This window comes from Salmo trutta, chromosome 19, assembly GCF_901001165.1.
Source record: "Salmo trutta chromosome 19, fSalTru1.1, whole genome shotgun sequence".
Taxonomy (NCBI): Eukaryota; Metazoa; Chordata; class Actinopteri; order Salmoniformes; family Salmonidae; genus Salmo; species Salmo trutta.
Window position 1 is genome coordinate 4,645,332 of NC_042975.1, and position 10,161 is coordinate 4,655,492.

The 10,161-nt window shown below is 45.1% G+C and overlaps 1 protein-coding gene across 1 annotated transcript in view; it reads left to right on the top strand.

Annotated features, from left to right (window-relative positions):
- Positions 1-10,161, top strand: part of LOC115153858 (serine/threonine-protein kinase TAO1-B) — a 47,376-nt gene that overhangs the window by 18,644 nt on the left and 18,571 nt on the right. Inside the window, exons 6-12 of the mRNA XM_029699478.1 lie at positions 36-132; positions 902-1,015; positions 1,166-1,257; positions 5,098-5,191; positions 6,033-6,114; positions 6,223-6,390; positions 6,968-7,168. Of these exons, the coding sequence (XP_029555338.1) occupies positions 36-132; positions 902-1,015; positions 1,166-1,257; positions 5,098-5,191; positions 6,033-6,114; positions 6,223-6,390; positions 6,968-7,168 (848 nt within the window). The remainder of the gene's footprint in view (positions 1-35; positions 133-901; positions 1,016-1,165; positions 1,258-5,097; positions 5,192-6,032; positions 6,115-6,222; positions 6,391-6,967; positions 7,169-10,161) is intronic.

The following is a 10,161-nucleotide window of genomic DNA, read 5'->3' on the forward strand; positions in this document are numbered from 1 at the left end:
AGCAAATGTTTTCTGAAATATTCTCTCACCTATAGTTCATAAAAAGCCTCTTCAGGAAATGGAGATCGCTGCCATTACCCATGGTGCTTTGCAGGGTTTGGCCTACCTTCACTCCCACAACATGATTCACAGGTGAGGGTTTACCTGACAGTTTGAAGCATGGTGATTACATCACACCTACTAACCCAGTGGTTCTCTCTCTCTGTCTCTGCCTCTCTCTCTGTCTCTCTCTCTGTCTCTCTCTCTGTCTCTCTCTCGGTCTCTCTCTCTGTCTCTCTCTCCTCTGTCTCTCTCTCTGTCTCTCTCTCTGTCTCTCTCTCTGTCTCTCTCTCTGTCTCTGTCTCTCTCTCTCTGTCTCTCTCTCTGTCTCTGTTTCTCTCTCTCTGTTTCTCTCTCTCTGTTTCTCTCTCTCTGTTTCTCTCTCTCTCTCTGTTGCTCTCTCTCTCTGGCTCTCTCTGTCTCTCTCTCTCTCTCTCTCCTCTCTCTCTCCTCTCTGGCTCTCTCTGGCTCTCTCTGTCTCTCTGTCTCTCCCTCTCTGGCTCTCTCTGGCTCTCTCTGTCTCTCTGTCTCTCCCTCTCTGTCTCTCTCTCTCTGGCTCTCTCTGTCTCTCTGTCTCTCCCTCTCTGTCTCTCCCTCTCTGTCTCTCCCTCTCTGTCTCTCCCTCTCTGTCTCTCCCTCTCTGTCTCTCCCTCTCTGTCTCTCCCTCTCTGTCTCTCCCTCTCTGTCTCTCCTCTCTGTCTCTCCCTCTCTGTCTCTCCCTCTGTCTCTCCCTCTCTGTCTCTCCCTCTCTGTCTCTCCCTCTCTGTCTCTCCCTGTCTCTCTCTCTGTCTCTCTCTCTCTCTGTCTCTCTCTCTCTCTGTCTCTCTGTCTCTCCCTCTCTGTCTCTCTGTCTCTCTCTCAGAGACATCAAAGCAGGTAACATCCTACTGACGGAGCCAGGGCAGGTCAAGCTTGCTGACTTTGGCTCCGCCTCCATCGCTTCCCCAGCCAACTCCTTCGTGGGGACGCCATATTGGTGAGGGACAGCAGAGACAGACAGTCATGGGGGGGTCTACCAGGTGGCAAGCTTTGACCACATGACCGTTTTTTAATTCTATACATACTTCTATAAGGTCTACCTGTTCCATTATGATTGTAATTGATCCCCTCCCCCCTGTCTCTGCAGGATGGCCCCAGAGGTGATCTTGGCCATGGACGAGGGCCAGTATGACGGAAAGGTGGACGTCTGGTCCCTTGGGATCACCTGTGTAGAACTAGGTAAGGGTGTGTGTGTGTGTGGGTGGGTTTTCCATTGTTTATATGTGTAACATACTGTGTGTATTAGGGTTTCCGTTAGCCAGTTGCCGGCTTTTGGCAAAAAAATAAATGAATGAAAAGACGATTTTGTATTTATTTTTTAAATGTAATGTTTTTAATTTTTTTTAATTTGTTTATTATCTTTCTTTCTTTTTAAATAAAATTGTAGCCGTGCCAAATTGTCTGGGAGAAAAACAAATTGGGTGATTAGGCTGCCTGTCGTACACCCCGATTATCAGCACCGTTCTCTCACTCCTTGCACGCTGCCTTACGTGCGCCTGCTGCTGTGGGGAATCCGTGGCCTTTTTCATTGACGTAAAACGAAAGTTGGAGAAAAATCCGATTCAGACTCAAGGAAATTTACGCCTTATTTTTTATTTTTTATGCACGCCTTTCCTACGCATTTCTCAGTATTTGGTATTCAGACTTACCTTATTCAGTCGCCTAACGCGCTCTGCAAGTGTGGCTACTTTGCATGCTTTGAATAAATGTCATTTGAAAAACCCTCCCACTTGCTGGCCAACAGATTTTCTCACAGAGTTTTTATTCAATAGAGTTTTGGGAACATTTTTAACCTGAAGCCATCCCCTTTTAAATACCGTGTACCTTCTTTGTAGTTAGAATTTTGTCGATCACTAGAATATATGGAGAAAATGGGTTCAGAACATTAGGGATCAATGAAAAGAAAGCCATCTTAAGTACATGCAAATTCTTCTTTTTCAGTAACAATTGGTAGATTTTTTATTTTTATTTTTAAGTCCGATTTTTTTTTGGAGTTAGGAAAGTATTTATGAATCATAAAAAAACAAAAACAAGTTTGGAGAGCCTTTACGGCACAAAAGAAACCAGTGGTTTGATTCATTCTGAAAATAGCCACTATCAATCCTGTACAATAGTTAGCTATACCCTCGTCTATTGCCTGCACCAACCACGGAACTGGGTGATGACACGGTCAAGTATTGCACCATTCGTTGGGTTCAAACTGTGTTACTGCTTGGTCTCCGCTCCAGTCCATAATGATTTCATTAGCCTACATGTCTTTTTAAAAATATATATATATATATGTGTGTATGATCAACTGTTACTAGTGATCCTCAGCAACAACCACACGGCCGTAATGGCGTTTACAGAGGAAGGAAATGAAGGTAAATGAAACAATAGAATTAAATGGAATGATAAATGGAATGTTTGCAGAGAACAACCAGGTGTTGTCCAGGGTCACACCAAGGTTATTTGCATTCTGGGCGGGGAACACTGGAGTTGTCAACCGTGATGGAGAGGTCTTGTAGCGGACAGGACCTTTCCGGGAGGAAGAGCAGCTCAATTGTGTTGAGCTTGAGGTGGTGGGCTGACATCCAAGCTGAGATGCACGCAGAGATTTGTGTCGCCACCTGGGTGTCAGAAGGGGGGAAGGAGAAGAGTAGTTGAGTGTCATCCGCATAGGAGAGACCATGTGAGGATATGACAGAGCTGAGTGACTTGGTGTATAGAGAGAAGAGGAGAGGGCCTAGAACCGAGCCCTGGGGGACACCAGTAGTGAGAGTACGTGGTGCAGACACAGATCCTCTCCACGCCACCTGGTAGGAATGACCTGCCAGGTAAGATTCAATCCAGGAGTGTGCAGAGCCTGAGACACCCAACCATGAGAGGGTGAAGAGGAGGTTCACGGTGTCGAAGGCAGCGGAATGCAAGCGGATAGATCTAGGAGAATGTGAACAGAGGAGAGAGAGTCAGCTTTGGCAGAGTGGAGAGCCTCCGTGACACAAAGGAGAGCGGTCAAAGTTGAGCGAGCCTCCTTGAAGCCTGACTGGTTAGAGTCAAGAAGATTGTCCTGAGCGAGATAATGAGAGAGTTAACACTTCAGCGTGCTGTCTGTGACTTTGAAAAGAAAGAAGGGACACCGGTCTGTAGTTTGACATCAAAGTGGTCGAGTGTTGGTTTCTTGAGGAGGGGAGCGACTCGGGACATCTTGAAGTCAGAGGGGAGGCAGCCAGTGGTCAGGGATGAGGGAAGTGAGGAATGGGAGAAGGTTTCCAGAGGTGGTCTGGAGAAGGGAGGTGGGGAGGGGTTCAAGTGGGCAGGTTATCGGGTGGCCAGGCGTCGCAAGGAGAGGAGAGAAAGAGGCAAGGTGTCTGGTAGTTCTATGTGAGTGGCGACCAGTGGATTTAAATATTGTCAACCTTTTTTTCAATGTGGTTGACAGTCATCCACAGAGAGGGAGGAGAGAGGTGGAGGATTAAGTTAAAGTGGTAGAAGAGTTTCCCAGGGTTGGAGGCGGAAGCTTGAAATTTAGAGTGATAGAAAGCGGCTTTAGCAGCAGATACAGAGGAAGAGAAAGTAGAGAGGAGGAAGTGGAAGGATGATGTCTTCAGGAAGTTTCATTTTCCTCCATTTCTGGTCAGCTGCCTGAAGCCCTGTTCTGTTAGCACGCAGTGAGTCACTCCGCCACGGAGCTAGAGGGGAAGTTCAGGCCGGCCAGGAGGAAAGGGGACAGTGAGGAAGGAAGGAAGGAAGGAAGGAAGGAAGGAAGGAAGGAAGGAAGGAAGGAAGGAAGGAAGGAAGGAAGGAAGGAAGGAAGGAGATTAGGGTCGAAAAGAGGCAGCGTCAGGAGACTGGAGGAAGAAGGATTTATCAGAAGGAGGAGAGAGTAGTGGTGAGACAGGTGAGAGAGGAGATGGACAGGTGAGAGAGAAATTAGTAGCCGTGTGCCACCATCACGACCAGATGCTCTTGGTCGATGAGAGAACACATCCGATGAAGAGAGAGTAGCAGTGGTTCTTTGGGGTGATCCATGTCTGTCAGGGCCAAAAAGTGTACACTGGGAACTCCACATGGGTTGTGCTCGCAGGGTACATGTAAGGGTGGTAGCCAAAGGGGTTGGAGTGTCTGTGAAGCCTACAGGGAGAGGAGCGGAACAGGTATAGAAAACACACACACACATACTCGCCAAAGCTTCCAAAGAGAAAAATGAGATCATCAGAAAATAACAAAGATACTCAAGTGACAGAGTGGTGTGGTGGAGCCATCCTCTCTTTTCCTTCGTTTAATAACTCTGCAGAACATATTTTGTTTCGATGACAGTACCGCCTCTTGACAATACTGCCGCTTACAGATGCCGCCTGAAAAAACAGTGGAGACTGAATTATTAGCGCTAAATGCCTAGCACCATTGGCCTCAGGGTAAAATCTCTGAGCAGTTTCCTTCCTCTCTGGCAACTGAGTTAGGGAAGGACCCATTTTATCTTTGTAGCAACGGCGTGCATTGATGCATCATCCAAAGTGTAATTATACTTTTTAAATGTTTACCCATCTAGCAGTAGATGTTAGCGCTTCTTTGCGAGGCCTCCCTGGTCGACTCGTTAATTGTGGACAGCCTAAGCCTATAGGTCAATGCATGCAATGTCCTGATGCGTATAGCGATCTAACCTCCGTGAGATGGTAGTTGTGTTATTTGGGGAATGTTAAAAACCAAGGAAACAATAGGTAATAAAGTTTTTCAGATTTGAAACTCAAGGAAAAGCCTAGTGTTTTTTTGTCATTTGTTATCGGCTGTTTTTATTTAAGGACACGTAAACGGGAATCGTTTGGCCAGTATTCCTTGTTTATTGATGGCGCTGGCTACGCCAGGTTGGAGCTTTCCTTCTGGCTCTTTCTACTCTTGGACCTGAATGCATATAGATGTCTGGTACATTCAAATCTTCCCGGTTACGTTGTCCTAACGGAAACCCGTGTGTGTGTGTGTGTGTGTGTGTGTGTGTGTGTGTGTGTGTGTGTGTGTGTGTGTGTGTCTCCTTGTGTGCAGCGGAGAGGAAGCCTCCTCTGTTTAATATGAATGCCATGAGTGCCTTGTACCACATAGCGCAGAATGAGAGCCCTACACTGCAGTCCAGAGACTGGTGAGTGTTACACAGACACACACACACAGAGAGACACACACACACAGAGACAGAGACACACACACACACACACACAGCCCAATATCTTTTCATAAGTAGATAGCGTTGTACCACATTAGCTGTCATTTCTATCATAGGTGATGGATTTTACTGTTACTTTAATTGAATTGTCTTGCCCCTGATCCCTCTCTCGCCTCTTTTTCCACACCTTTCCCTTCTCCCTCGTTTCCTGATCCCTCTCTGACTCCCCCTCTCTTTTTTCCTTCTCCCTCGTTTCCTGATCCCTCTCTGACTCCCCCTCTCTTTTTTCCTCCTCCCTCGTTTCCTGATCCCTCTCTGACTCCCCCTCTCTTTTTTCCTCCTCCCTCGTTTCCTGATCCCTCGCTCTCTCCCCCTATTTTCCCCCTCCCTCCTTTGTTGATCCCTCTCTGACTCCCCCTCTTTTCCTCCTCCCTCGTTTCCTGATCCCTCTCTGACTCCCCCTCTCTTTTTTCCTTCTCCCTCGTGTCCTGATCCCTCTCTGACTCCCCCTCTCTTCCTCCTCCCTTGTTTCCTGATCCCTCTCTGACTCCCCCTCTCTTTTCCTCCTCCCTCGTTTCCTGATCCCTCGCTCTCTCCCCCTCTCTTTTCCTCCTCCCTTGTTTCCTGATCCCTCTCTGACTCCCCCTCTCTTTTCCTCCTCCCTCGTTTCCTGATCCCTCGCTCTCTCCCCCTATTTTCCCCCTCCCTCCTTTGTTGATCCCTCTCTGACTCCCCCTCTTTTCCTCCTCCCTCGTTTCCTGATCCCTCTCTGACTCCCCCTCTCTTCCTCCTCCCTCGTTTCCTGCCTCTCTGTTCGCAGGACGGATTACTTTAGAAACTTTGTTGATTCTTGCCTTCAGAAAATCCCCCAGGATAGACCCCACTCTGACCATCTACTAAACGTGAGAACACTTTCAAAAAATAAATTGTCGACTTACACAAGATAACCTACCCCACTCTCCTTAAACAACTTTCTCCTTCCTTCCCACTCTCTCTCTCCCCCCCTGTAGCATGTGTTTGTCCAGCGGGAGCGTCCAGACTCTGTTCTGATGGATCTTATCCTGAGGACCAAGGAGGCGGTCCGAGAGCTGGACAACCTACAGTACCGTAAGATGAAGAAAATCCTGTTCCAGGAAGCTCACAACGGACCACAGGCTGAGACGCAGGATGGAGACGAGGTGTGTTCAGGGAGGGAGTGGGGGGGGTCCTGTTCCAGTTGGGATTTGTAGTCTCCATACCTACAGTTCTAACCACAGTGGATTTATAGTCTCCATAGTGGAGGTAGTGTGATCAGCATCATGACGCTACCTCCACCATCTGACCAATCTCTGTCTATCTGCCTGTGTCTCTTGTCTCTCTCTGTATTTTGTCTCTCTCTGTATTTTGTCTCTCTCTGTGTGTGTGTGTGTCTCTCTCTGTGTGTGTGTGTATGTGTCTGTCTCTGTGTGTCTCTCTCTCTCTCTCTGTGTGTCTCTCTCTCTCTCTCTGTGTGTGTGTCTCTCTCTCTCTCTCTCTGTGTGTCTCTCTCTCTCTGTGTGTGTGTCTCTCTCTCTCTCTCTCTCTGTGTGTCTCTCTCTCTCTCTCTCTCTCTCTCTCTGTGTGTCTCTCTCTCTCTCTGTGTGTGTCTCTCTCTCTCTCTCTCTGTGTGTGTCTCTCTCTCTCTCTGTGTGTGTGTGTGTGTGTGTGTGTGTGTGTGTGTGTGTGTGTGTGTGTGTGTGTGTGTGTGTGTGTCTCTGTGTGTCTCTCTCTGTCTAGGAGGTGGAGCACGGTGCAGGGCGTACAGACACGGTGAACAGTGTGGGCAGTAACCAGTCCATCCCCAGTATGTCTATCAGCTCCCAGAGCAGCTCAGTCAACAGTCTGAACGAAGCAACGCAGGACGACCGCAGTGAGCTGGACCTGATGGAGGGAGACCACACGGTCATGTCCAACAGCTCTGTTATACACCTCAAACCGGTGGGTCTACTACACACACACACACACACACACCGCTATATACACACACACACACCGCTATATACACACCATTATACACACACACACCGCTATATACACATGTACACACACACACACACACCACTATATACACACACACACACCGCTATACACACACACACCTCTATACACACACAGTTACAGGCTGCCACATAGACCAGGGATCATCAACTAGATTCAGCCGCTGGACAATTATATTATATTACATTATATTACATTTTATTATATTATATTATATTACATTACATTTTGGGGGGGGGGGGGTGGATGGTCGGGGGTGTAGTTGACCACAAGTAGCCCAACGAAAGAGAGCGTTTGACTGAAACATCATCGTGTCAAACCTTGCTTACGTTTGTTTATGATCACCTATCTCTCTATTATGGGAATACTTGGGAACAGATTTACAGGTGTTTTTTTTACAGTTTAAAAAAATATGTATTTTTTATGTCGAGACAGTGGGGGGGAAAGAGAAAAAGAACACTGCTGTTCAGAAGTTTGGTGTGACATAGAAATGTCCTTGTTTTTGAAAGAAAACCACTTTTTTTTTTTTGTTCATTAAAATAACATGAAATTGATCAGAAATACAGTGTAGACATTATTAATGTTGTAAATGACTATTGTAGCTGGAAACGGCTGTTTTTTAATGGAATATCTACATAGGCGTCAAGAGGCCCATTATCAGCAACCATCACTCCTGTGTTCCAATGGCACGTTGTGTTAGCTAATCCAAGTTTATCATTTTAAAAGGCTAATTGATCATTAGAAAAAACCTTTTACAATTATGTTAGCACAGCTGAAAACTGTTGTTCTGATTAAAGAGACAATAAAACTGGCCTTTAGACTGCTTGAGTATCTGGAGCGTCAGCATTTGTGGGTTCGATTACAGGCTCAAAATGGCCAGAAACAAAGAACTTTCTTCTGAAACTCGTCAGTCTATTCTTGTTCTGAGAAATGAAGGCTATTCCATGCGAGAAATTGCCAAGAATCTGAAGATCTCGTACAACGCTGTGTACTACTCCCTTCACAGAACAGCGCAAACTGGCTCTAACCAGAATAAAAAGAGGAGTGGGAGGCCCCGGTGCACAACTGAGCAAGAGGACAAGTACATTAGAGTGTCTAGTTTGAGAAACAGACACCTCACAAGTCCTCAACTGGCAGCTTCATTAAATAGTACCCACAAAACACCAGTCTCAACTAGAGGTCGACCGATTATGATTATTGGAGGACCAAAAAAAGCCGATTACCGATTAATCGGTTGATTTTTATATATATATTTGTACAAATGACAATTACAACAATACTGAATGAACACTTTTATTTTAACTTAATATAATACATAAAATCAATTTAGTCTCAAATAAATAATGAAACATGTTCAATTTGGTTTAAATAATGCAAAAACAAAGTGTTGGAGAAGAAAGTAAAAGTGCAATATGTGCCATGTAAGAAAACTAACGTTTAAGTTCCTTGCTCAGAACATGAGAACATATGAAAGCTGGTGGTTCCTTTTAACATGAGTTTTCAATATTCCCAGGTAAGAAGTTTTAGGTTGTAGTTATAGGACTACTTCTCTCTATACCATTTTTGTATTTCATATACCTTTGACTTTTGGATGTTCTTATAGATACTATAGTATTGCCAGCCTAATCTCAGGAGTTGATAGGCTTGAAGTCATAAACGGCACAATGCTTGAAACACAGCGAAGAGCTGCTGGCAAACGCAGGAAAGTGCTGTTTGAATGAATGCTTACGAGCCTGCTGGTGCCTACCACCGCTCAGTCAGACTGCTCTATCAAATATCAAATCATAGACTTAATTATAATATAATAAACACACAGAAATACGAGCCTTAGGTCATTAATTCAAATCCGGAAACTATAATTTTGAAAACAAAACGTTTATTCTAACGGGTGGCAACCCCAAGTCTAAATATTGCTGTTACATTGCACAACCTTGAATGATATGTCATAATTATGTACAATTCGGGCAAATTAATTACGGTCTTTGTTAGGAAGAAATGGTCTTCACAGTTAGCAATGAGCCAGGCGGCCCAAACTGCTGCATATACCCTGACTCTGTTGCACAGAACGCAAGAGAAGTGACACAATTTCCCTAGTTAATATTGCCTGCTAACATGACTTTCTTTTATCTAAATATGCAGGTTTAAAAAAAGATACTTGTGTATTGATTTTAAGAAAGGCATTGATGTTTATGGTTAGGTACATTGGTGCAACGACTGTGCTTTTTTCGCGAATGCGCTTGTTAAATCATCACCGTTTGGAGAAGTAGGCTGTGATTCAATGATAAATTAACAGGCACCACATTGATTATATGCAACGCAGGACAAGCTAGATAACTACACATGGTTGGTAATATTACTAATTTAACTAGTGATTATGTTTTCATTGATTGTTTTTTATAAGATAGGTTTAATGCTAGCTAGCAACTTACCTTGGCTCCTTGCTGCATTCACGTAACAGGTGGTCAGCCTGCCACGCAGGCTCCTCGTGGAGTGCAATGTAATCGGCGTCCAAAAATGACGATTACAGATTGTTATGAACACTTAAAATCGGCCCTAATTAAGCAGCCATGCCGATTAATCGGTCGACCTCTAGTCTCATCGTCAACAGTGAAGAGCCGACTCCGGGATGCTAGTTCCTCTGTCCAGTGTGTGTTCTTTTTCCCATCTGAGTCTTTTTATTTTTATTGGCCTATCATCATATCTGAGATATGGCTTTTTGTTTTCAACTCTGCCTAGAAGGCCAGCATTCCGGAGTCGCCTCTTCACTGTTGATGTTGAGACTGGTGTTTTGCGAGTACCAAAAAGTGACCCCAAACATTTGAACGGTAGTGTATATACGGTGCATTTGGAAGGTATTCTGACCCTTTCCCCACGTTTTGTTACGTTACAGCTTTATTCTAAAATGTATTAAATACATTTTTTACCTCATCAAT